The sequence below is a fragment of the Capricornis sumatraensis genome, chromosome 19 (genome assembly GCF_032405125.1).
Source record: "Capricornis sumatraensis isolate serow.1 chromosome 19, serow.2, whole genome shotgun sequence".
Classification (NCBI taxonomy): domain Eukaryota; kingdom Metazoa; phylum Chordata; class Mammalia; order Artiodactyla; family Bovidae; genus Capricornis; species Capricornis sumatraensis.
This window is the reverse complement of record NC_091087.1, coordinates 76,116,412-76,142,180: the sequence shown is the minus strand read 5'-3', so window position 1 is coordinate 76,142,180 and position 25,769 is coordinate 76,116,412. Positions and strand designations below refer to the sequence as shown.

At 64.5% G+C, this 25,769-nt stretch overlaps 1 protein-coding gene across 1 annotated transcript in view; it reads right to left on the bottom strand.

Moving 5' to 3' along the window:
• INF2 (inverted formin 2) overlaps positions 1 to 15,615 on the bottom strand; it is a 28,136-nt gene extending 12,521 nt beyond the window's left edge. Inside the window, exons 1-6 of the mRNA XM_068990864.1 lie at positions 15,499 to 15,615; positions 3,299 to 3,698; positions 2,073 to 2,188; positions 1,838 to 1,997; positions 1,361 to 1,394; positions 408 to 549 (exon numbers count right to left, since the gene is read on the bottom strand). Coding sequence (XP_068846965.1) covers positions 408 to 549; positions 1,361 to 1,394; positions 1,838 to 1,997; positions 2,073 to 2,188; positions 3,299 to 3,689 — 843 coding nt within the window. The 5' untranslated portion in view covers positions 3,690 to 3,698; positions 15,499 to 15,615. The remainder of the gene's footprint in view (positions 1 to 407; positions 550 to 1,360; positions 1,395 to 1,837; positions 1,998 to 2,072; positions 2,189 to 3,298; positions 3,699 to 15,498) is intronic.
• Between the last annotated feature and the right edge of the window lie 10,154 nt (positions 15,616 to 25,769).

Genomic DNA, 25,769 nt, shown 5'->3' with positions numbered 1-25,769 from the left:
GAAGTGCCCCTGCCCAGGGTGACGGCCCCAGTGTCTCCAGCTGTTTCTGGACGGCCTCTGCGGACCCCGGCCCCTGGCTGAGAGCTGCCGGGTTCAATGAAGATGGGGCCTGGGCTGGACTGGAACTCAGCTCTGTCTCAGCCTCTCACTGTCCCAGCATCCCCTGGGACCACCCCACAGTGGCCGGGCTGCTAGGCCCAGGACCACGCAGCCACCCTGTCCTGCTGGGTTCCCGCCCCAGGCTCCGCCTCTCCAGTCCCCCACCCCTGCGGGCTCGGGGTGTGGCTCTCGAGCTGCCTGAGGCCCAGCAGGGCGGGGTATGAGCGGGGCAGGCCCTCGGCCCCTTCTGAGCCCTGGGCCCCCCCCCCCCCCCCCGAGTCCTGGGAGGCGCTGCCCGCCGCATGCACCTTGTGGAAGAGCGCGGAGAAGACCTCCTGGTGGCTGTTGACGTCGATGCCGCCGAAGGCCCGCAGCAGCTCCTCCTCGTCCTCGGCCTTGGCCTCCCTGAAGGCCTCGAGCTGGATCAGCAGGTCCCCATCCTCCAGGTCTCTGGGGTCGGGGAGGGGAGGGGGCCGGGGAGTTCAGCTGGCTGCCCCCCATGCCAGCTGCCCCTCCCTGGACAAACACGCAGACCACCCTGGGCAGGGCCTGAGGTTCCCACAGCAGGGCCGGGAGGCGCGGTGATCTGTGGGGTGGGCTTCTGGGTCAGCTCCACGCCCCCTGGGACAGAAAGCGTGAGTTCTCACACTTGCAGGGAGAGACGGCATGGCTGTGCTGCTTGGGGCGTGAGGCGGAGGGCAGGGGAGCACCAAGGCCTCTGTGGGGCCCACCGAGCCTCAGCGCTGGCCTGAGCTGGGGTGCTGTGTCCACCAAAGCCAGCCCTGACCAGTCCTCACATCCAGCAGGCCTCTCTCCGCTAAGGCCAGTTCAGCCCCAGTCACATCAGCTGGGAGCCTCCTCATGGGGTGGCCCCCCCGCCCTCTCCCTGGGGGGAGCGTGGTCCTGGTTAGGACCAGGATGGGGTTCTCAGCTACACCGGCTTCTTTAAACATCGACTGATAAACAGTCTAAGTGTGTCCCGTGTGATATCTGGGCCACACACTGATGGAACAGTCTGCGTACACTTCAGTTTAACTGCACATCCTGTATTAAACTTGGGGACCCTGGTTCTGGGGCAGCTGCTGGCCGCTGGGGGAAATTCCACAGAATGGCCTGTCCAGCTAGGGATGGCAGGCTGGGTCCTCCCTGGGCCTGGCCCCAGGATGGGGGGCCTGTCAGGGCTACTCTGGGAGGCCCCCTCTCGGCCCTCCTGAAGGTGCTAATTGGGAGCCGGGTGGGGGGGAGGTGCGTGGGGACTCACCGAAGCCGTGTCAGGACGTCCAGCAGCTGCAGCCCTGGGAAGGGGCAAGCAAATTACCGGCACGTGGGACGCCTTCCCCTCCGCCCTTTCCCCGGACTCACTCCCACCACCCACAGTGCCCAGCTTGTGGGGCAGGAGGGGAACCCGCTCCCTCGGGTCGCTGGAGGCATGGGGCTCTGGAAAGATCTCATTGGACACACGTGGTGCCCGGGGAACAGTCACGCCAGCAGGGCCAGGCCTGGACGTCAGCCAGCCGGCCTGCCTCCCTCCACGCGGCAGCCTTGCACCGGGATCCCTCCAGCGCTACCGTCCAGGGGTCCTGAGGCCCTGCGTCCACTGAAGGGAGCAGGAGGGCAGGAGGCTTCCCAGGCCCAAGCAGAGCCCGCCCCAGGGCCCTGGAGAGGGGCGAGAGGCATCGTCCCCGAAGCGGGCAGCGCGGGCCAGGTGGCCAGGGCCCGGCGCAGAGGTCAAGGTTACCGATGAACTCGCTGCGCAGCTGGGCGCGGGCGCGGACGTCCTCGGGGCCGAGGATGATGGCATTGACCACGCTGAGCAGGGTGGCCACGTAGGGCACGTTGTCGCTGTCCGAGAGCTCGCTCATGATGACGCTGAAGCGGTACTGCTGGCCACACACTGTCTGCGGGGTGGGGAGGGCAGGCAGGGGTCAGCGTGCCTCCAGGCTCCGGCCCGGCCTCCACCACATGTGTCTCACCTTGTAATGGTCCAAGGCGTCCAGGGTCAGGGCGTGGCCCTCGGGCGAGTAGATGCACAGGGCGGCCAGCAGCTCAAACACCTGCTTCTTGACCATCACGTTGGACGTGTCCAGAGCTGCCAGAGGTAGGGGCCTCTCAGAGGGGCTCGGGGCCCCCTCCTCTGGGTCCTGCCCTCCCCATGCCTGCATCCGCTGCCGGGCCCAGGCTCCCACCCTGCAGCTGCCAACCTGCTGGGCTGGCAGAGACCAGGGCCCACTGCCCACATCAGGCACTGGTCTCTGGACATGCTGGCTGCCCCCAGGACCCCCGGAAGGGGTGTGGAGGCAGGCGCGGCCCCAGTCACTGGGGTTCTACTCCCAACAGCCCTCAGGTCTAAGTTGCGGGCTCTGGGCCCAAGGCCCACACTGGCACTGCTCCCAGCACTGAGCCCATATTTTCTCCAAACTTAGAGCAACCGTGTTTGCGACTCACAGCCCACGAAGCCGCCTTGTCCCCGTGGCCCCTGTCTCCCACCGCACTCCCGGAGCTGGGGGAGCTCTGGGGGTGTCTCCTGGCTGACCTTGCTGAGACTAAGGCACTAAGGACTCTGCAGACGGCAACGGCTGGGCGTGAGCTGGGTGGTTTCTGGTTCACTCGCCCACCTGGGCCCTGCCTGCCCTGGAACCCCACGCATCAGTGGGGGCAGCACAGCCTGGCGGGCAGAGCATGCAGTGACCACTGTCCACCAAGGGCCACCTGGGGTCTCCCCCAGGTTGGGGACTACGTCTGGCCACAGCCTGGGGAGACTCCCTGAAATAGGTGAGTGAGCCAGAGCTCAGAGGGTGAGCAGGACTCGGCAGGCACACATGGGCACCACAGCCTGAGTGGGGAGGAGGCGCCCCCAGGAGGCCAGTGCAGAGGCGGGGGTGGGGGTGGAGAATGATGCCAGCGGGTGGCCCAGACCTGAGGAGCTGGAAACCAGGCGGAGTGGAGGGGCCCCCCCTCAGATGGACATGTTTCTGATCCAGTTGACTCCGACTGCCACGGTGTGGACCGGGCCCTCAAGGCCAGAGAAACCTCAGGCTGGGGCAGAGCCTGGACTAGCACCGGGCTGCGCGGAAACGCAGGGGAAGTCACAGAGCAGAGCGGGTGACCAGGTGCAGCTGGCGGAGGATCACGCTGCAGTGTCCCGGCTTCAGAGTGGGCGGCCCGCCCGTCCCACCCTGCGCGCGTGCCCGGGCCTCACCCAGGGAGAGCTGGCGCACGTAGGCCTGGTTGCTGAGAATGTACCGGATACCCTCCTGGGAGTTCATTACGGCGCGCACGCAGCTGACGCACGTGAGCTGCAGCAGGGCGTCGGCGATGCGAGCCACGCCGCGGCCCGACAGGCGCGCCAGGGCCTCCAGGAGCAGGTCCAGGCCGCTCTGCTCCAGGAACTGCACCATCCAGCCGCCGTCGCTGCCCTCCAGCCGCTTGCGCAGCCCCGAGTAGTTGACCACGGAGGGCACCTGCAGCAGCCGGATGCAGAGCTCGGGCTCGGCGCTCTCCAGGTTGGCTTCCGTGGGGTCCGAGTCCTGCGGCCCCAGCTTCTCCTTCAGCGCCGCCCACTTGCGCTGCGCGCCCTCCTTCACCGACATCTTGCTCAACTGCGGGCGGGAGGAGACGGCTGTGAGCCCGGGGCCTACAGGGCACCCGCGGCCCAGAGAGGGGGGGGCAGGCGGTGGCCCTTGCTCCGTGTCTCCACCTCCCGACAGAGGACTCGCCTGCTGATGCCCGGGGGACCCGCTGTGCTGGCAATCTCTCATCTCGCCAGGCCTCCCGCTCCCCACAGGCGTCCCCTGTGCCAAGCGCCTCTTACACCCACCCCTGTATCGGTCGTCATAGCAACCAAGGAGGCCGCACCCCTGCCCTCACGGTAGGCACCAAGGCCCTAGGAGGCCTCATTGGCAGGAAGGCCACTGGCCCCGTGGTGCTCAGGCAGCAGAAATGGTGTGTCTGGGGCTCCTTCACCTGGACCCTAGGGTGCTCCCCTGCCCAGTGGACAGGCTCAGATGGGGATGATAGGTGGGCGGGGACAATTCCACACCCGGGGCATTTCCAGACTGCCCACGGCACCAGGAATGTGGCTGGCTCCAGGGTCACGTGCAAGGCCCACTCGATTCCAGGCACGACCAGGGACCTTTGGGGAGCAGCCCTGCCAGGCCCCAGCTTCTGTGGGCTTCACTTTGTCAGTCAGTGTGCAGGGGGCAGGGACCAGTGTCCCCCAGGCCCGGGGCTCTCGGACACTGACTGGATTCAGCTACAGGCAGTCTGATGGCTGCCCAGAGAACATCCCCCAGAGGGCGGGGGTGGCCCAGGTCAGGACATTCCCAAACACTCCATTCTCAGACCAGAAGAGTGGTAATGGAGGGGAGTCTCTCTGTGTCATCACGAGAACTGGTTGGGTCCCTCTCCTGGGGCCCAGGGCTGTGATGTGGGCCCCAACCCGAGCCCTGGGACTGGCCCAGAGGGTCAGAGGTAGCCCAGGCTCTTCTGTGACCATGTATGGTCTTGTATTTAGCATGTGAGTGGGGCAGCGTGGAGCTGCTGGGCTGGAGGCTCAAGGGGCAGGGCACGGTGACACCACTGCGCCTCATGCCGGGGGGCCTCATGCTGGCACTGCCCACCCTGACCCCTGACCTCCCACCACCTGGAGGGGGGTCACGGTACACCCCCTACTTCACAGGAGGGAAATGGAGGTGGCACCCAGGGAAGCAGGGTCACGCACGTGCCCAGAGTCCCAGAGATGGAAATGGCAGAGCGAGGCTGGCCCCCAGAAGGTGGCCTGGGTCCCTTGAGAGGCTGGCGCCCACTGTGGCATCACCCTAAAGGCTGCTGGCTCTGGCCAGTTACGGAGGAGACCCCGGGGGCCAGCTGGGGCCATGCGTGAGACAGGCTGAGGGGCAATGGCCCAGGCGCCCATGCTGGGCAGGGCTTGGGGTCCCCAGCACTCGCTGTTCACTCCTGGAGGCCCTCCCCCCAACCTGGGTGAGGGTCTTCGGTGTCCTCCCCTGTGAATTAGGAGACAGACGGGCCCCTGGGCCAGGAAGCTGGTGTGTGTCAAATGGGAGCAGAACTGAAGTTTTGCCCTCAGTTCGACGTGAATGACGCCTGTTTCCCTTCCTCCATTGATACGGAGGGGTGAGCTAGCAGTGAGGAATCTGCTGCAGCAAAAACAGACGTGAGGCTTTTCTTAAATAGAAATGAGACTTTCCTGATAGACAAGGAAAGTAAGGAAACAATGAACAGGCTGGGAAAAGAGCGTAAACAGGCCTAAGAGTTTAAAAATCTCAGTTATTCTTTACCTGTTGCCACTAGCATAACGCACTCGCAGGTAGACTTGTCCTTAGCAGAGCTGATCTCTCTGGCTTCGCGCCAGCTGCTCTGTATTGGGCACTATCCTCCCCCTCCCCTCTCGCTGTTGTTGCTTTAGTTGCTCAGTCGTGTCTGACTTTGCAGCCCATGGACTGTAGCCCACCATGCTCCTCTGTCCATGGAATTCTCCAGGCAAGAATACTGGAGTGGGTTGCCATTTCCTTCTCCAAGGGATCTTCCTGACCCAGGAATTGAACCCTGGTCTCCTGCCTTGGCCGGTGTGTTCTTTATCACTGACCCACCAGGGAAGCCCCACGCTTGTAGCATTCTACATTTCACAAAGATCAGGAGTTGAAAACTTCAGGGACACCAGACTTGGTGATGTCAGCTGAATTGCCCAATGTCAGCTGTGACCACTTTGAAATTTTGCAAAAGAAAGGGAAAAGAAAAAAAAAAAAGGCAAGCCCTTCATGAGGTCAGGAAGCCTCTCCCTCTCCCGAGGGGGGCAGCGTTCCTGGGGCACCAGCCTCCGGTCTCCCTCTTGCCTGGCAAATGGTAAAGCCGCCCGTTTCTCTCCACCAAACTGTTTCCGTGTTTCTTCTATTAGGCATTGGTGGACAGGGAGCCAAGATTTTGGAAACACCTGAGTTTCCAGAGCCTCCCCCCACCCCCCTGGGGGCCTCCTGGCAGTTCAGCAGCCCCTCCTCTGTCTGGAGGGGCCCCCCCATCCCTCATCCTCCCCCCTGCCCTGCAGGACCCCTGGGTCCTCCCAGGAGGCAGACTGGCTGGGGCAGGGCGGGGGGCCCCTGACCACTGTACCCCCAGCTCCGGCCCTCTCAGCAGACCCTGGCCGAGCCCCAGGTCAGGCTGCTGCAGCAGCTGGGGGGGTGGGGGTGGGGGCATGCGGGGTGTCCCCAGGGGCCCCTGTGGCCTGGGCCCTGTACTGGACCTGGCCCGCCCCACAACTGCAAGGTTTAACCCACCCTCCAGGCCCCCAGGTACTCACCCAGACACGCAGGACCTTCCGGCTGCCTCTGCCCACCCAGGCTGGGCCCTGCCTGGGGCTGCCCCCCACATTCCCCTGGCTTCTCATCGCTGCTGCCCACCGACGTGCCCGGCTGCCCCTCCCAGGCAGCCTCGCGGTGTGGGGGAGGGGCACTCCCACCAGCACTGTGAAGAGCCCGGCGGACGGACAGACAGATCTCCGCACACACTGCCACCGGCCGTGGGTGCCGCTGCTTAAGGAGCACCCAGAGCTGACCCTCCCTTCCTGCCCCCGCCTCCCCTGGCCCGAGGCCCCGGCTGCCTGGCACAGGCTGGGCGGACCCAGCAGAACTCTCCCAGACCAGCGCTCTGACCTCCAAGTGTGTCTCCAGCCAAGAGCCCCAGGGGTCCCCTGACGCGGAGAAACAAGCTCCCAGAGGCCACCGGGTCACCAGAGCTGCCCAGGATTCCCCACACACCCCTAATTCCCGGGGCCACAGGCTCACTGCCCCAAAAGACCCCCCACAGGGGAGCCCCTGGGTCTGAGGGGAGGGGAAGCCCAGCTGGTGACCAGCCCGGTCTGCCCACCTGTCTGCCTGATCCTAGGCCCTGTGTCCTGCAGCCAAGCTGCCCTGGTTGTCCGCCACCACCCCCCCACGCACTGAGCCAGTCAGAGAGGGTGCAAGGGGCTCCACTGGCCACAGCCCACACAGCCCAGTGAGCACGGGGCATCCAGCTGGGAGAGCGAGCTCAGCTAGGGACCCAGAGGCTGAGGTGGGTGACTTTTTTCCCTCTGTGATGCCTACCAGGCTGCCAGCCTCGTCCAGGGTCCACCTGGTCAGGCCCTAGGCCAAGGACATCTTCCTAGAAACATTCCAACCACTTTTCAGGATAACGAGTGAATATACAATGGAACTCAGCCAGACCATATACAGAACTCTGACCCACAGGGGCAGCCACCAGACCAGAACCACCAGCACCCCCACAGGAAGCAACCCGGGACGCAGCCCACTCCCTGTGGGCCAGACCTGCAGGGCGTCAGACTGCTATCTCTAGCGACAGCCCCGGAAGCCCTCCGAAGGCCCTGGGACATCCCCCCACGGCCCAGGCTCCATCAGTAACCCACAGCTTCCTGGGCTTTGTCCTCGCTTCCCACTGAGGACCAAGCAGAGAAAGCTGGACAGGACAGGACATCGCCCAGCCACTGCATGGGGGCCCTCATCTCCTCAGCCGTGCAGCTCCCGAGCCCTGCAGCCCCCATCAAGACCCAGGAAGCCCCGTCCTGTAAAGAAGCTTTCTATACACAGAAAATAGTTTAACATAGTAATACGTGTTATATAGTCAAGGGTGTGTAGGTAGCGTTCTGTGTATATAGTAACCACACGGCGGTGATTCCCTGGCTGCTGCAATTCCGAATAAACACCTTTGCCTGTTCCCTTCTGGGTGGTGACTGAGCATCTCTGCAGGGAACACTGGAGGGACTCAAGGAGGGAACCAACGTTTACGGCTCTCAGGAGCACAGGCTGTGGGCGACGGCCCTTGGGGACAACGCAGGGACCCTGCGTGGGAGGCAGCGAGCCGGAAGCCGGGCTGCAGCGGGTTTTCATACTGAAACTGGGCCTGGCGGGCACCGGGCGAGCGCGCAGGGCCCTCACGGCTGTGGTCATTCAGTCCGTGGATGCCAGGCTCTCAGCCCCGGCCTGCCCTGTCCACAGACTGAGCGCCCACCCTGCAGCCAGGCCGGGCGCAGAGACCAGGGCTCCGAGGGACTGGACCCGAGGGGTGGGGCCTCGGGCCCAGCTCTGTTCTTGGCAGGGCTCCGAGGGGCGGAGCCGCGGCTGTGCTCTGGGCGAGGCCGAGGCCTAGATGGGCGGGGCCAAGGGGCGGAGCCGCGGCTCTGCTCTGGGCGGGGGCGCGAGCTCAGGAATGTGTTCCCGGCGCTCAGGGCTCCCTCAAGCGAGGGGCGTGGCCAGCCCGCCAAGGGCTGGGCCTGCGCAGGAATTTGGAATCAGCACCGCAGGCTGAGAAAGTCTGGGGCTCCCAGGGTCCAAGCTCAAGAGGCTCAGGCCAGACCCTGTACCTTGAGCATCTGAAACGTCGGGTGCTTCAGCACCTCTTCTGTCCTCCAAGCAGACCACCCCACCCCGTACCGAAACTACAGCGGACAAAGGGAAGGGCCCTTTGCAGGGGAAGCCCCCGAGGCTCTGACATTAGTGGGATGTTGACCATAGATCCTTAGCGTTCATCTTTCTTCTTCCGTTAACGTGGGGTGTCCTCTGGGAAGGGGTCATGCCTTCCCCTTCGACTGGGACTCTGGAAGATAGGGTCTCCCTCTGAGCTTTCCCAGGGTCCACTCACTGATCTGGGTGTCCTGCTCACCGGCATCACCCAGCCCACACAGGTGCCACCTCCTCAGACTCCCATCTGGCTCTCCTGCACATGGCCAGCCTGGCATGGTGATGCTGGCCCCTCCACCTGGGTGCCCTCATACCTGGGCAGTGGTGCTGACCAACAGGAAGCCATTACCTCTGCCTACAATAATCAAACTCTGTGTGTGTAGCAGGGGGCAGGGTCAAAGTTGGCCTCCCAGAGCCCCGAGACCAGCCCCTGCAGATGGAGAAGCTGAGCCGGGCAGACACTGGGCTGTATCCTGGACACACACTAAGCTGCGGCTAGGAGGCCCTGGAGGGGTCCAGGGCCCACTGAGCTTTGAGCAGCCTGGTGGGCGGGCAGCCCAGCCACAGCACTGAGCCTCTCACCTTGTGGAAGTGGCTGAGGTTTTCTGTTCCGCAGTCCCTGTTGGTGAGGGGTGCAAGGTGAGGGGTCTGGGGCAGGGGTGGGGACTAGGGCTAAGGAAGGCACCTGTGACGGGGAACGGTTGCTGGCAGCTGGGGAGACAGCTTGGGGCAGCCCTGCTGGCATCAGCACTGAGCTGGGGTGCTTCTGGGCCCAGAGCCAGCAAGGCTGGGGGCGGGGCACACAGAGTGAGCTCGTCTCCCGGGGTGGGCGGTAAACCGGCAGGAGCGGGGTTCCGGAACTGGGAGGCAGGGGCTGCCACACAATATTTTTAGCTCCTACAAAACCAAAATTTTTCCACTGCCTGGCAACTCTTGGATTACATTCCTGGCAGCTCCCTGGAGCTCAGGGGCAGCCCAGGCCCTTCCCGGTGGGAGGGGGAGCTGAGGCTGCCCTGCCGTGACTTCCTGTCTCCCTCCTTTCCAGAATCTCGGCGTCTCTGTGTCATGCACCAGGCCCGAGCCCTCTGGGGATCTTCACTGACCTGTGTGGGTCACCTGCTTTGGGCTCATCCCAGGTAGGGGGTCTTGCAGACAGGGGGCCTCGGGGAGGTAACTGAGTGTCCGCCCACCGCCCACCCGTGCTTGGGCGCAGTCCACAGGGCCTCAGGCATGCAGGGTCCCATGGTTCCCTGGTCCATCTCCTGTCTACACAACCCTCCTGCCCACTGCCACCTACGTCTCCAGGATAGGGTGTGAGGCCTCTGCCTCCCAAGCCTGACTGCGCGTGAGGAGGCTGGCTGGCCACTGTGGCACCCAGCAGCAGGAGACAGGGGCCGGGGAGGCGGGTGGGCACCAAGACATCCAGGGCAGCGCCGAACTACGGAACAGAGACGACCACCAGGAGGCTGGTTGCACTGTGTGGGATTCCAACCACATGAAATGGGGTGTGTCACACAGGACACACGCCAGACACTAGAGAGGCTGCATCCAGGGGGAATATGGTCATTTCACCATGAGAAAGGGAGCCTGCAAGCACAGTGACAGAAGCGGGCCAGCGGCATCTCACAGGGAGAACTGGGCTCCGAGCGGGTCTGTCCCCAGCTCAGTTACCAGGGGTGAAAGGGCAGAGACAGGAGCCGGGTCTCCTGCGCTGTGAGTGGAGAAGGATTGGGGCCCGGGCGGGCTGCACCAGCAGTCGGGGGAGCCAGGCTGGGGCTCGGTCCCTGGTGCCCCAGGACCTGGGTCAGGTTGGGTGGTGATAGACACAGACCTCTCTGGACCCCACTGTCCTCATTAGGAGCAGGAGTTGGCGGGGCCCCCACAGGGCGCCCCTGGTAGGGGACTGATTCGACAGGGAGCACTTGCCACTGGAGGCGGTGGGTGGTGCTGCCCCTGTGCTGGGCGCAATGGGAGGAGGGCCCACCCTGCGCTGGGCACTGCGGGTGTTGGGTTTTGGGGGATGGGCTTGAGGGGATCTGGGAGGCCCCCTCCCCCAGGATGAGCCTGCTCGGGTTTGGGTGCAGGGAGAGAACAGGAAGGGCGGAGGCACCCGCACCAGGAAGCCCAGCTTTCGCTTCCACCTGGCCCAGGGGCGCACAGGGGCCGTGTCTGTCCTTGCCTTCCGCTGTCACCTCCTCCCTGGGCTCAGCACTCCAGGTGCACAAGCCGGGCTGACAGGGAGAGGCCTGGCCCCCCTGCCAGTCTCGGGTTCTGATCGAGCTTCCGGGGGCCCGAGGCTGGAAGGGCGGGGAGCGGCTCGGGGGCCGACGGGGACAGTGGCCACCACTGCCACCCCCTATCGCCGAGTCAGCGGCGGCGCTCGAGGGAAGTGATGTGTGCAGGCCTGCGGTTAGAGGGTGAGGAACTTGGTGGCGCCCCGAGGGGCAAGGTGTCTGGCCACAGCGTCCACCTGCAGGCTCTGCTGGGCCGCACGCAGACCCGGGGCTCGCCGCCAGCATCCGCTCTGCCCGGGTTCTCTCCCCGAAGAGCAGACACAGCTCAGGGCAGGAAGCGTAGGGTCCCTCCCCTGGCCCCTGCACCCTGCAGGAAAGGCCACTCAGGGAGGAGCCGCAGAGTTGGGTAAAGGAGGGGATAGGCCAGCTTCAGTCACTGACCACCCTGTGCCTGTCTGGGAGTCTCAGGGTGGAAGGCCACCCACTGCCTGCCCCAGGGGTCCCCCCAGCCCCAGCCCGCCTGTCCTGTGTGCCCGGTCCAGGCTGCCTGCCCAGAGGAGGGAGAACAAAGCAGCAGACTGGGCAGGGGGGAGGGCCCAGCCTGCAGAGCCTGGCACCGCCAGGGGCTGAGGCCAGGGCCGGGGGCGGGGGACAGCTCAGGTTCCAGCTGAGACCAGGCTCTGCTGCGGGCCAGCCATGTCCCTTGGGCACGGACCTCAGCACCTCTGGCCCTGACTCCTGTCTTCACCCAGGGACAAGCAGGTTGATGCCACCCCCGCCCCCCAATCTGCCAACAGATCCGTGGATGCCAGCTGCAAAGCAGGCCCACCACTGCCAGAAAGCACAGGCCCCTGCCCACTGCCGCCTCCTCGGCCGGCTCACCGAGCGACGCTGAGCGGGAGGGTCACCGCCTTCCAGGGCCCCACTCAGCACTCCTGAGCCTCCCAACCCACGTGGCGGCGCCAGCAGCCCGACCGGACCGGGCGAGCAGGATCCTGAGTGTTGGGCATGAGACGCTGCACACTGCTCTTTGCCAGGCACCAAGGGCCAGGCCCAGCCTGGACTTGGTTTTCACATCTATAAAATGGCCAGGATGCTGTCCAGGGACCTGGGTTGGCTAAGCCACTGCCGCCTGCACAGGGCCGGGCCCACCTGGCCAGCTCGCCCTCTCCTCTCAGAGGTGACTGCCCAGGTCCTGGCCGTGCCTCCATCACTGCCGCCTCCATCTGGATGGCCTGGTCGTGCCCCCAGGGAACAGCCCGGAAGCACAGGGGCTGGGTCGGGGGCATGGGTGTCCCCAAAGGGGGCAGCAGCTGGTCTGGGCGACCCGGGCTGGTGCTCTCAGGCCATTTACGCTCGTGCACGTGGAGCGGCAGAGCCAGGCAGGAAAGGTGGATGGCCAGCGCCCCCCGCCACCCCCCGCCCCGGGGGCCAGGGAAAGAGCAGATGTCTGCTTCCTGGCTCCTGCGCGGGCGGCCGTGCAGAGCTGTGCGTGAGCAGAAACGGGGACGCTGGTACAGGCGCATGGGTGAAGGGAGGCATGCTCCACACTGAGGCCGCATCCCAGGGTCCCAGACAACCCAACACCAGGCCAGACGGAGAGACTGAGGCCCCCTCATCCAGCTGGGCAGGGCCCATGCTGGTATCCACGCCCAGACCCACTGGCATCGGCAAGGATCAAGGCCAAGCTCAGGAATGGAGCAGTGCCTGCCCCAGCAGTGGGGTCTGCTGGGAGAGCGTGTGTACGTGGGTGTGGTGGGGGGACCACCACTGTCTGTGGGGCGAGGGGCTGGGCTGGCCTCTGCCCACAGCAGCCCAGTGCGGACTCCGAGGAGCCCCGGGAAAGCACCATCCAGGGCTGTTCATGCGGCCAGAGTGGGACGGCCCTCTCCACCTCCCCGACCCACAGCGCACAGCGCTCACCTGAGATGCTAGGTCTCAGTGGCACCATCTGCAGAAGGGGTGCAAAACATGCTGTCCTGCACCTCCCCAAGCGTGTTTGCAGGCTGGCCTCCCATCTAAGGAGGGCGCCGCTCGATGGCCCCAGTCGAGCGGCCCTCCTAGAGGTGCAGGTCGCACAGCCCCTCCCGGGGGTCTGCCTTCCCTGTCGGGTGGGTCCAGGCACAGCCTGTGGGAGCAGGTGGTCCCCCAGTTCAGCCTCCTTCCCCATCAGGCCCCAGGGTGCTCTGATGGGGAGTCAGCTCGCCAAGTCGGGTGCTGGAGGGTTCAGGACTGGCCCATGAGCAGGGGGATGCCTGAGCGAGGCCCTCAGGAACTGCAGCTGGAAAGGGGGGGGTGAAGGAGGGGTGGGGAGGATGGGGGCTGCAGGAAAGTGGCCTCGCCCTCGCCCTCAGCCCCTCAGTCCTCAGACAGCTCGGGGGGGGCCCTCCTCCTGTGCCTGCCCCCTCCCCTACTCCTAGGAGGGTCCGCTGCCTCGAAGAACATGTGGCTCCCGGAGTCCAGCGCCGCCATCTGTCTGCAAGGGCTGCTGGGCTCTGGAGTCACACAGGGGGTGCCCCGAGGGTGGGCCGGCCCCTGCCCTCCACTGCAGGCCCAGGGGCAGGGGGCGCTGCCCAGCCAGGATGAAGCTCCCCCAGCTCCCAGAGCATCGCTGGCGGGACCCTGAGGCGGCTGCACGCACGTGCCTGCTGTTCCTGGGGGACTGCGGGGGTGACGAGGGGCAGGGGGACAGCCCGGCCTCCAGGTGCTGGATCCCCCGGCTGCCTACTTCTCTCCCGCTCGGGGCAGTGCTTCCCCCATGCCCAGCGTGGTGAACACCGCAGCCCCTGTAGAGGCTGGTGCACACAGGAGGGGCTTTATTGGCACCTCTTTCCAGGACGGCAGGCACTGATCCCATCAACCAACGACCCCGTCTCGGTCTCCTCTTCCGTGAAACACAACCAACCCTCCCCCGGGGGCGTGGCAGTCAGAGCAGGTGGGGACGTTCAGGCCAGGTCACCGACTACTCTCCTCCACTCATTCAGCCCACAGACCCTCAGGCGGTGGCGGGGACTTCACCTCTGGGTTTCCCCTCTGGCCATCCTCACAAGCCAGGGGCTCAAGCCCACCTCTGGGCACACTGCTGCCCGGGTCCAGGCCAGGCCAGCTAGTCATGCCTGCACACAGGGCCATGCCCCTCTCACTGCCCAGGATCCATTCCTCCCTCCCACCACCTTCACGAACCAGTTCACTTCTCCAACCTGGGAGACAACTGCACTTTGACGAAAGGCAAAAGGAGTCTATTCAGGGCACAGCTTCCCGGCCCGGTTTAAGGGGGAGGTGTGTGCAATTAGCTCCGACAGCCCGTCAGCACCTCCACGCAGTGGGGGCCTCACCTGGTGGTTAACTCTCTGTCACGAAGGAGCAGAGCCTTCGGGGGACTGGCCACCTAAGTTGGTCACGGGAGGGCAGCCCCACCGGTCACCTGGGTTCACACCAGCTCCGCCTCCACCCGCACCTGCCCTGATGACCTGTCAGCTCCAAGCTGGGCGCTGGCAGCTCCTGGGAGGGTGGACCTGGGCAGTGGTCAGAAGGGGCTGACGGTACCAGCTGGGCTTTGAGCAGAAAGTTGATGCTGGGCTGGAAAGGGGTGGGTGGGAATGGTGTGAAGTCTGACTCCAGACTGGGACCGAAGGCCCTGGCAGCGCTGCAGGAGGGCCGCAGCATGCATGCCACCCCCTGCCCCCTCCCCTCCCCTGGGCAGCCATGCCAGGGAGTCTAGGGCTTTGCTCCGGGTCCCCAACTCCTCCACTGCTGGGCGACATAGGAGGTCCAGGCCTGAGCCACTGTCCCCACTCTGTGGGTGAAGATAGGGAAACTGAGGCCGTAGAAGGCCAGAGTCCTGACCGGTTCCCATTGCCAGAGGGAGAAGGGGGAAGGGCTGGTGGGGAGGGGACTTCCCACTCCCGATCCTGGATGGGTGTGCCCGACCTCTGGCCTTGTTCCTGATTCCTGGCTGGGGCAAGGGCTTGGCCATCACAGGGCCTCTGACTCCTTGTGTGTCCGGCTGGGAGGGGCAGCCTGGGGCCTCAGGGGTCAGGCGGGCACAGCTGGGGGTGGGGGGCGGCACAGATTCCCTCCTGAGGTTGTGATCACTCCCCAGGTTCTTCCCCAGTAAGGGGTCCCAGGGTGAGGAGCAGGGGCTAGACTGCCAGCCCTACTCTGGAGAACGGAGGGCAAGGCCGGGGCTAAATCCCCTAAGGCCTGCCTGAGGAGTGCCCAGGACGCCTGCGCCCACCTGCGCCCCAGCACCTACAGACCCAGCAGCTCAGACGGGGCCGCAGGCCACCGCGTGCCCGGTGTCACCGGGCGGCGGCCGCGAAAATGAAGTTTATTTTCCCAACTGTGGCTGATTCATGGTCAGGATGTGGCAGCCGCAAGGCGGGGGAGACCTGCCGGCACTGGATAGGGCGGCGGCCCGGCCGGCCCTCGGCCCACCGCTCGCGGGCAGCGCGCGCTCGGGCGGCGTCTCCGCGCCGGGGCCGGCAGTCTGGGGCGGGGCAGGAGCCTACGGGGCCGGGGCGGCGCGGGATCCCCGCCGGGGAGCCGGGACCCAGCTGCCCTGCGCCGCGGGGCTGCGGGCTGCCACCCGGGCTGCACACGCCTCTACCCCAACTCCGCTCCCGAGCCGCAAGCGCCCCATGGCCCCGACTCAGTTTCCCCGCGGCTCCCGGCCGACCCAGAGGGCGCGGACTTACCAAATAGGGACGGCGGCAGAGGGCGGGGATGGGGCCGGCGTTTGGTCCGGGTCGGATGAGGGGGCCGCGGGCTGCCGGCCCACCTTGCGGCTCCGCACGGCTCGGGTTTGGGCTGGGACTCAGGCTCCGAGGGGCGCGCGGGAGGAAGAGGAGGCGCCGCCCAGCCCCGCCCAGCCCCTCCCGCTGGCGGCCACGTGGGGAGCGGGCGCGGGCCGGGGGCGGAGTCCACTGGGGGGGCTCCTAGAGAGGCCCCGCCCACCGCTGCCCCCTGGGCGGGGCGCCCAGGGACTCTCCCCAAGCCCGTAAATACCCGCGCCACCTCCGCCAGGCTCGGTCTGTTCCCGGGCCTCCCAGTTTCTTTCCTGCCGGGCGGGGGTGGCGCTGGGGGTTGGGACACACGGAGCGGGGAGTGGGGGTCCCGGGAAAGCTCTGGAAGTGGACCCCCCCCCGCCTCAGCCCTCTCTGTCCGCCCCCCTCCCTGGGCTCCGCTGCTCCGCCCCCTCCCACAAACCTCCTGCAGGTCCACCTCGCCCTGGCAGCGCGCCAGGTAACCGGCTCACCCACCGAGGCTTCCGGTCAAAGCCTGGCGGCAAGTGGACCAGCCTCCCGGGCCGTGCTCGCTGAACCCTGCGTGGGAGCCCCCCTCGGGCCAGATGACACCGCGAGCTGACGCCTGGGGTCCCCTCATGGGGCTTGGTCTTCTGGAATGCAGAGCGTCCCCATCAGGGGGGCAGCCCGGGACCTGGTCCCTGGTCCCCAGCAGAGATGCGGTCTGAGTGGTCTCTGGGCCTGGACGCTGCTGGCTGCAAGCGGCAGGCCTGAGTGCCTCCCCCTCTTCCTGTCCTGCCCCATCGCTCCTACAGACTAGGCGCAGGGGGGGTGGCGAAGGGGGATGCCCACTTCATCAAGAGGCCCTAACGGCCCCGCAGGAGGCCAGCCCTTGTGGGAGGGGCAGGCGTGCCTTCAGCCCCAGGCCTGGTGGGGGAGACACCACCCTACGCAGGGTCCTGCACTGGCAGGGCCTGACCTGAATTGCTGAGCTTTAGTTTCCCCATCTGTTAAAGAGATGGACTGTTCGGCCGAAAGGTTACTGGGTGATATGAGCACAGTGGGTGAAACGTCTGCACTGACGGCTTTGGCTCATCAAATTTCCCCAGAGACCTGCCGCCTTTGGACGCTAGGGGAGTGGCGCTGGGGGTTGAGGGCTCACAGAGGGTAGGCGGCTGGGAGCAGACCCTTCAGATCGGGGTCTAGGTGGCTTCACAGCCTTGCTCTGTCTTCTCCCTGGGGCCAAACACACACCCCTTGGTGCCCAGCGCGCCCCTGCAGGGGCAGGGCTGAGACTGGCGGATGCAGCCCCTGCCGGTCCAGCGGCCTCAGCCCCTGGAGTCTCCTTGGCTCGGCCCTGGTGTGGGAGCAGCTTCTGGCAACAGGCCTGTGTGGAATGAGTGCCGGGCGTGCCAGGTGAGCCACCGAGGAGGGTGCACTGGCTCCTGGACACCGTCCAGCCGCGGACCTATGCGTGTGGCGGCTGCCTGCCCCGGGACTGCCGTTCTTGGAATGCGCGAGTCCTAGCTCTGCCGACGCGCTTCTGCCTGGAAGGCTGGCTGGCACCCCCGCCCGGCGCCCTGGCCCTCTCCTCGACCTCCGGAAGCTTTCCTAGCTCCCCTGAGCTGGGTTTCCGGTCTCTCCATTGCTCCCTGGGATCCAGCAGTTGGACCCTCCCGAGGGAGTGGGGGGGGCGGTTGGCACTAGTCACTGACTCATCGGTCTCCCAGCCTGGCGCCTGGCTGTAGCCGGTTGTGGTCAGTGGGTGTGTCTGTGGATCCAGAGGACAGAGGAGGGCAGGGGAGGATGGTGGGAAGTGACCTTCCAGCCTTCAGGCTGGGCTGGGGAGGGTGACCCAGCTGTGAGACCAGTGCTGAGCAGGGGTGTGTCCCGTGCCCCAGATCCCCAACTCTTACCCACCTGGCGCGGGGAGCTGGCAGAGTCCTGAACCTCCCTCTCAGAGGCTGAAGAGGGAAGCCTGGCATTGGCTGAGAATCTGCGGTTCGGCCACCCAGTCATCCACTCATTACGCCCATCCACTTTTCCATCCTTCCATCCATCCATCTGTCCACACACCCACCCACTCATCCATCCAGGACTAAGTCTTCCTGGTGAGCAAGAATGGTGGGACCCAGCCCTGCTACAGAGTGGCTGTGGCACCGCGGGCAGCTGCTCCGCCTCTGGTCCTGCTGATCCGGGCCTGACCACTCTGCTCGTCTCCAGAAAGGTCAGCTCTGGTGGGGCAGCGGCTGGGGCTCTGGCCCTCGGTCTGCTCCTGCCCCTACCTCTGCCTCGGCCACTTTCTTCTGTAGCCTGGCAGCTCCGGCTGCTGTAACCTCAGCACCCTCTCACGGCAGGAGGTGGACGTCCTCTCGTGCAGGAGGATGGACCAGGGCCCACCCCTGGTCTGGGGCGGGGAGGGGGGACCCCAGTGGGACGGTGGGCTGGGTGGTCAGTCAGAGGCTCTGGTAGGTCAGTGACGTCTAGCCTCTTCCTTTGAGGGTCACTCACACACTCAGGAGATTTTCATCATTTGCTGATTCTTCATTTGGGAACTTGCCTACTTGCTACAATCTATTTGTAACCCTAAAATCAATACTTGTCTCGCAATCGTTTGCTGACATGTGTAGACCAGCAGAATTTCTGAGTCCTCAGCTGAGGTCAGAAGGAGCCACTCTGGGCTTTCTTGTTCATGCTGCAAACACGGCCAGTTTAGCACTCAGTCTTCCACAGTTTTGTGCTTTTGGGGGGAGACAGTCCTGTTTCAAGTGGCCCTAGCCTAGCCCTAAATGCGCCCAGTGTCCCTAAAAGTGCAGGAAGGCTGGGTGTGCTTCACAGAGAAAACACGTGTGTTTGAGGAGTTTCCTGTCCATGTGAGTTTCAGGGCAGAAGGCAATGGCACCCCACTCCAGTACTCTTGCCTGGCAAATCCCATGGACGGAGGAGCCTGGTGGGCTGCCATCCATGGGGTCACACAGAGTCAGACACGACTGAAGCCACTTAGCAGCAGCAGCCTTGGGCTCAGGGCTCCTGAACCAGTAATATAATATGTACCAAATGCGGTGTCTTTGAACAGTAAGGAACACAGAACAAGGTCATGTATTGATGGGCTGCTATTTCAGCCACGTGGTCTGAGGACCCTGACTCTGGGCTCCCCCAGGGAGATGGCTCAGTTCTCGATAGTTCAGTGTTTGTGGTGACTCTACAGACCAGAAGGAAATGGCAACCCGCTCCAGCGTTCTTGCCTGGAGAATCCCAGGGACAGAGGAGCCTGGTGGGCTGCAGTCCATGGGGTCGCAAAGAGTCGGGCACGGCTGAGCGGCTGACACTGCAGACCAGACCCGCAGCCCTTGCTGCTGGCTTTGGCTGCTGGGCTGTCTTTTCCAGAGATTCAGGGCCAAGCCTGGGCCTCACGGGTCTCTAATCCCAGCTGGCCTGCCTCGCAGTAGCCACCCCTCGCGCCTCCAGCCTCCAGGCCCCACCCCGCTGCAGCCCCCTGCTCGGCCCAGAATAGCTGTCTCCATTTGGCTCCCAGCCATCCTTGAATTAGGCTCTGAGCCTCTCCTCCGTGGAGAAGAATCCGCTGGCATCTGAGCTTTCCCGTGCAGGAAGAGTTCATAGATCTCATGCGGGGGGGTTGGGGGTGAGTGGGCGGAGGAAGGGGCTCCTGTGGCCCCTCTGCCCCCTGGAGGAGCTCTGCTCCCTGAAGGCCCCGGGACACATCTCTGCCCCCGCCCCTCCTGGCTCACCCCCTTGGGGTCTGCTGCCCCTCCTGGACCACCCCCTTGGGGTCTGCTGCCCCTCCTGGCTCACCCCCTTGGGGTCTCCTGCCCCTCCTGGCCCACCCCCTTGGGGTCTGCTGCCCCTCCTGGCTCACCCCCTTGGGGTCTGCTGCCCCTCCTGGCTCACCCCCTTGGGGTCTGCTGCCCCTCCTGGCCCACCCCCTTGCTCAGCCTCTTCCTGACCCCAGCCGAACTCTCCTTTTATTCCTCCGGAACAGTGGGGAGGTTTAAGGGTTGAAAATAACCCCAAACCCAAGCATGGGCCTCTGCACACACCTCTCCTACCTGCTCAGCGCCTGGTCTAAGACTCCGCTGGCTTTCCGCACTCCTGCTCACTGCCCTCCCCCACCTCCCAGGGAACTCCCCCGCCAGGACCCCTCTGCGGGGATTCTCTGACTCCAATCCTACCCACCCTGGAAGGATCACTGTGCTCCCCTCTCCCAGGAACCGTGGACCTCAGCCCTCCGTGACCAGTCCTGTGGGGCAGCCATCGGGCTCCCTGGCTGGACTGTGAGCTCCAGTCGGGGAGTGGCTGTGGCTCAGGGTGCCAGCAGCCCCGAGTGACCAGGATGTCGGGGTGGGAGGTAGGCGTGAGCTCCAGCCGCCTCCCCACCCCCAGCCCCGCACGCTCTGCCTCTGTGGGGCCCCACTGCGTGTGCAGCTCCGAACCTGCCAGGCTCTCCATGCCTGCGCGCCCGCCATCCCCCTTGAGCTCTGCACCCAGCCCTCCTCTCTGTGGCCACCCGGGTGGCACGCCGTTTCCTTTCATCCGTCAGTTTCTGATTACCTTGGCCATACTTTTGAGATTAACTAGAAATCAAGCTCTAACTTGAGCGGCGCCAGAACCAGGACCAAGCACTGTGGCTCGCAGCGCTCAGGGACAGCCGATTGCTGCTTGAGCGCCCTGGGGTGGGAGGATCCGTGGGCGGGGGCGGGAACCTTGCCGTGCGCAGGGTGCTGGGTGTTAAGCCAGGCCCTAAGCCCGGCACTCTTACAGTGAGTCCTACCTACCCCGAGTCTTACCCCAACCCTCTCTAGACCACACCGGGAGGGAGGAGGTGTGGGAGGCAGCCGGAACCATATCTGGCACTGCAAAGGCGAGGGACAGCCACAGTCTTTCCCTTGACGGTCAAGGGATGTTCTTTTTTTAATTTTTTGCATTTTAAATTGTATCAATTTATTTATTGAACCCTGAACGCTTAAGACCCAGATTCACCAGGCTATATGGGGGAAGGGGAGCAGCAAGACGCCCCCCTCCCTGCTTTAGCTTCCGGGGAGCTCTGACCCTCGTGTTGTTTCTTCCCATCTGTGGGTCCCCACCACCCGGTGCCCCCCTCCCCAGGCCTGCGCCCCGCAAGGCTCAGCTCTGTGTGCTCATTTGCTCCCGGGCCTGGCAGGAGGTACTGGGCGATGGGCAGGCAGCTGGCTGTGGATTGGCCGGCCCAGAAAGACCCCGCCTCACTGCCGCTGGTTCCTCCTCCAGGGCTGGGCTGTAGCCCCTCCAGCTGCAGCTCGCCCCAGGGTGGGCTGTGTGAGTGTGTGTGTGTGTGTGTGTGTGTCTAAGCTTTCCCCAGAAGACAGACGCAGGGCTCTGGGAACAGGCAGCAGTGTGGTTAGTTCAGCCCTGGCCAGGGTCCCTGCTGACCCCAGCTAACAGGGCCGGGGCCTTTCTGGTCCCCCCGCACCCCCCACCTCGTGTTGGCAGAGAAGTGGCCATGTCCTCCTGCAGCCGCTGACTCAGGCCCGCGTCATCTGGAAGAGCAGCTGAGGGCGGAGGGGAGTGGCGGATGGGCAGGCTCCATGTGGGCTGGGGGCCTGCAGGGCCTGCGGGCTGGGCCCCGTGCAGCCAGGGTGTGCCTCCCGTGGGCCAAATTCCACAGCGCCGGGCCTGTCCCGGCCTGCTGGCAGCCAGGCACACCGCTGCAGACAGTGGGTGGTGGTGTCCAGTGGTCCGGTCCAGGAGCCATGTAGCCAGACGGCCCAGGCCCAGATCCGGTTTTTGTGGCTGACAAGCTGCCTGGCCTTGGCTGCTAGGCCCTCCGACCCCGTTGAGGGGGAGAGCAGTGACATTCCCTCTGTGGGGGGTGGTCCTCTGAGAGGTCCCCTTCCCATCTGTGCCTCTAGCAGTGTCCTGTGGTGTGAGTGGGCGCCCTGGCTCAAGCCCAGGGGAGGCGGTGCTGGGCAGCTTCACTGGGGCAGGGACAGTTCCTTCAGACAGGCCAGGCGGGCAAGAGGGAGCCCTGAGGCAGGAGTAGGTGGGCTCCAGGCTAGACATGTACTACTGGCTCCAGTTTGCATTTCATGAACACAAAAAAGTGGGCTTCAGGCTGGATGCTTAAAGCTGTGAGCATTTCCTGAGACCAGAGATAGGTGGGCTCCAGTTGAGGAATTTACAATCAACCTCTTGTTTGGCCTCCAAAATAGAAGTCAAAACAGAAGCTGGGTCAACAGGCGGTCTTTGTCTCTTGTAAACACCTTAAGGTGATAGTCGCAGCGACAGTCAAGGTGACTGTCGAGTCAGGGACAAAGAGGGGCAAGACCCTGTCTGAGTGAAGAGTTAAGGGGTCTCCGCTCCCCCCTTTTCGGGGCAAGGGAAACACCACACATGTGCAGAAAGCTTCCTTGTGGGCCAAAAGTCAAGGAATAATGCCAGGTCATAGTGAGTCTTGCTCTTCCCAGAAGCCTTCCCTTCGAGACTTCAAGAGACATCTTGGTTGAGGTGAGGGTCCCACCCAGGGGAGGGTCCCACCCAGGGGAGGGTCCCGGGGTAGGTCAGGTGTGGAAAAAGAAATCAGAGAGTTTGCTCAGGGTAAGCAAAGACCCAGAAGAACTGACCTAAATAAATGGCCTAACCGCCTCTTCACGGCACCCTTCCTCCCAGCGGGCGCCCACACCCTTTCTGTCTGGGTGTGCGCCTCGGCCTTGCTGCCGACCCATCGCAACCGTTTCCTCTGTGTGCTCTTCCACGTATTGTTGTGCCTTGCCTCTACTAATAAACTTTGTGCCTGCATTTACAGTTTCTGCCTCTGTGATAAATGCATTTTTTTTTTTTTTAACTGGCAAGAAAGATCCAGGGAAAAATAGCTTCTAGCCTCTAGCCCTTGCTGGTCTGGTGGCTGTGATCCCTGGTGTTCATCAGGGTTCCCAGGTTCAATTCCTGGACAGGGAATCAAGATCTCGCTTCACACCACAGCCCACGCTGCCTGGTGGAGATCAGAGTCAGGGCGGAGACCGTGCAGGGTGAGAAGACGTGGGAGCAGGAGGGGTTCGAAGGGGCTGTTGGCTGGAAGATTCTTCCCAGCCTGAGAGTCGAGAGCTACGTCTCATTTGGTGGGAATCTTTAGGACTTCAAGCCTGAGAGGCAACATTTCAAGTGACCCTGAGTGAACTGCTCTGAGGGGGTGAGGGGAGGAGCCAGGTTACCTTTGCAACAGAGGGTAGACAGTCTGAATGTCAAAAGGTGATTGTTAATTAAAGAAACCCATATAATCCAGGTTAAAGAATTTAGTGCTTTACTGTGTATGGGAACATGCAAGAATCTGGGCTCACTGCAACCGTTCCTTTGATCTGCACCTCAGCGGTCTGGGGCCAGGTTCCTGGGTTTTCTTTTTCGGAGTTTCCCCAGAGCTCATGAGCTCACAGTAGGGGGCTGCAGACCCTGGTGACTGCGTCACCCTTTGTTTGCAGATATGGCAGGAAATATTCCATTTCTCAACATTTGAGCAGGGATGGGGTGGGGGGCCCTGACTCCCCACATGAAAGATCCCAGGCGAGGCTGTAATAGGGGATCTGGTGGGGGTTAGACAGGCGTGCACATGTGGGAGAGTGTTGGGAGCTCAGCTTTCACTCTACGGGGGGAGAAGGCGCACCGCCTGGCGTTGGGAAGACTGGGATAAGGGTGAGGGGGCAAACTCAAGTGTCCAGCAGTGAAGGCGGCCAGGCCCCCTGGCGTTCGATGGTGATGAAGTCAGCGTGGCCTGTGGGAACAGCTGGCAATTTACAAAGGCTGGGGACGCTCGAGAACCTGTTTTGATCATAGTGCTGCCTGCCTTTGGGGCCTCAGGCCCCGTTCAGCCTGACTGCCTAGATTAAGGCCCCTTGGGGTGGCTGGCTCTCCCACGGGTCCTGGGCTTAAAACCATCAGAGTGAGGGAGACACACCGGGCTGGGACCCCAAGAGCTCCGTGTCTCTCTGGCTGTCTCTGGATGGCTCAGTGTAGCCTGGCTTCGTGGTTCACCTCACTGATGGATGTGGGCCAGCGCCCGGGACCCCAGAAAGTGAAGCAGGCATCCAATGGGCAGATGAGGCCAGGAGGCCAGCCCTGGCTGGAAGGGCCCTGAGCGCTGGACACAGGCACCTGCGGAGACTCGCCTCCTTCACCTTCGTGTGGCTCTGCGGCAGCTGCCACCTGTTGGCCGATGGGGTCCTTGATGCTAAGGGTGCGCTCGTGGCCACGGAGAGCAGGCACCGTGGCCGGGCTTGGAGCCCATAGCCCGGGTCCTCCTGCCAGCACCAGCTACACCTTGGGTGGGCATCTCCCACCCTGGGGAGGACCAGGCCCCTCTGTGCACCCCTGTCCCCTCCCCCTGCACCCCTTCACATTCTCACCCCACCCACTTCCTCCCAGAGGCTGGGTTGGGACCTAGGGGTGAGGTCTGGTTGTCCTCAACCTACAGATGCAGAAGTTGAGGCTGGAGCCGGAAGCAGCCCAGTCAGGGAGGTCTGGGAGGGACCGCAGGACCGTGCTGGAGATACTCAGCGGGCAGAGGCAGGCCTCTGGCGCAGGTCTCAGGGGGCCCTTGGGGTGCAGGAAGGCCCAGGGACCCAGCAGGACACGTGAGCGTTGGTGTTCCTGGTTGGGAGGTGACCCGCAGGTCAGGTGCCGAGCCCTCTCAGGGGAGGCCTTACCTGGCTGGACGGGCCTGGGTCCTGGGCACAAGCGCAGATGGGGGACAAGTGGGGATGTTCGGTGGAGGGAACCGCATGGTCCCCTCTGGGGCCAGGTCTGCTGCTCTGGGCAGGGTGAGCTGACCTCCTCGTGGGTGAAGAAGGAGCTCCAGGAAGAGGCCTTCCAACGACAGAATTCTGTTTTCAGGGTGTGCATGCGTGTATGCATGCGTGTGTACATGTGTGCGCCCGCGTCCAGGCCAGGCGGGGGAGGAGGGGTGGGCTGGCAGGGCTCCTAGCGGTGGTCCAGAGGTTCCAGGCTCCCCTCAAGAGTGCTCTTGGAGGCTTCCAGGGGCAGGGCGTGGCGGGGACGCTATCCTGAACTCAGTGTCCGCGGGAGAAGTCATGGGTGACCTGAGCGCCTCTGGCCCACATTATCCTGGGAGGAGGCCGGCCTGTCCGCTTTCCACGGGGGTGGCAGCGCCGTTCTCCATGGACCCCTGCCAGTCACACCTGCTGCCTCTGGAGACTTCTCCAGTCCTCCACCCCCGGCCCCCTCAGCCCCGCCCCCTCCCGCAGCCCCGCCCCTCCCGCAGCCCCGCCCCTCCCGCAGCCCCGCCCCTCCCGCAGCCCCGCCCCCTCCCGCAGCCCCCGCCCCCTCCCGCAGCCCCCGCCCCCCTCCCGCAGCCCCGCCCCCCTCCGCAGCCCCCGCCCCTTCCCCTCAGCCCCGCCCCGGGAGAACCGCGCCTTGCCTTGCCGGGCGCCTGGTCCCATCCCTTCGCTGCCCCATCTCCACCCCACCCCTACCCGACTGCGGACACCTGGGGGGCCAGAACACGCCGGTCTCCCTACTACCTGGGCTTGGAGAGGTGGTACCAACAGGGGGCGGGAGAGGGCTCCGCAGGGTCAGTGCAGACCAGGGACAGGCAGCCTCCTCCTCCCCCTGCCCAGGCCTGGGGTGGGGGTCTTGGCGGGAGTTTCCCAGCTCCTCTGCCCTACGTGCCCCAGGTGGAGCTGGGGGGCCCTGGGAGCGCTGGTCCCCTGCTTGGGGAGGGTGAGGGAGGGCAGGCCGCTGTGTGGGGCTGAGAAGGCAGCTGCGTCTGAGTCATGCTCCGGAAAACGGGGGAGGCCGCTCCCACCGCCAGCTGTCTCCTCGGGAAGAGAAGGGGGAAGGGCCTCGGGCCCTTCTTCCCTGCCTGGCCCTGGGGACGCTGCGGGCTCTTTCCAATGTCGCTCAGCACGGAGGGGCGTCTGATACTCAGCCAGCAAACCCAGGCCACACTAGGGGCTCCAGCCCGGGGACTTTTCAGGGACCCCCTCAGCTCGGTCCAGGGACCCCAGAGCCTGCAGGGCTATCCTGAGTCCAGCCCAGCACAGGCATGCCCTGCCCCCAGCTGTGACCGATAGCCTCTGTCCCCAGGCTGAGAAACCTCAGCTCAGAGCCTCTGAGCAGCCCCCAACCTCCCATGCAGCTCATTCCTGAGACCATCAACCTATGAGTAGGGAGACCCTGAAGCCCTCCTCTGGCTTCTGCGTCAGACCATTCCCTGGGCC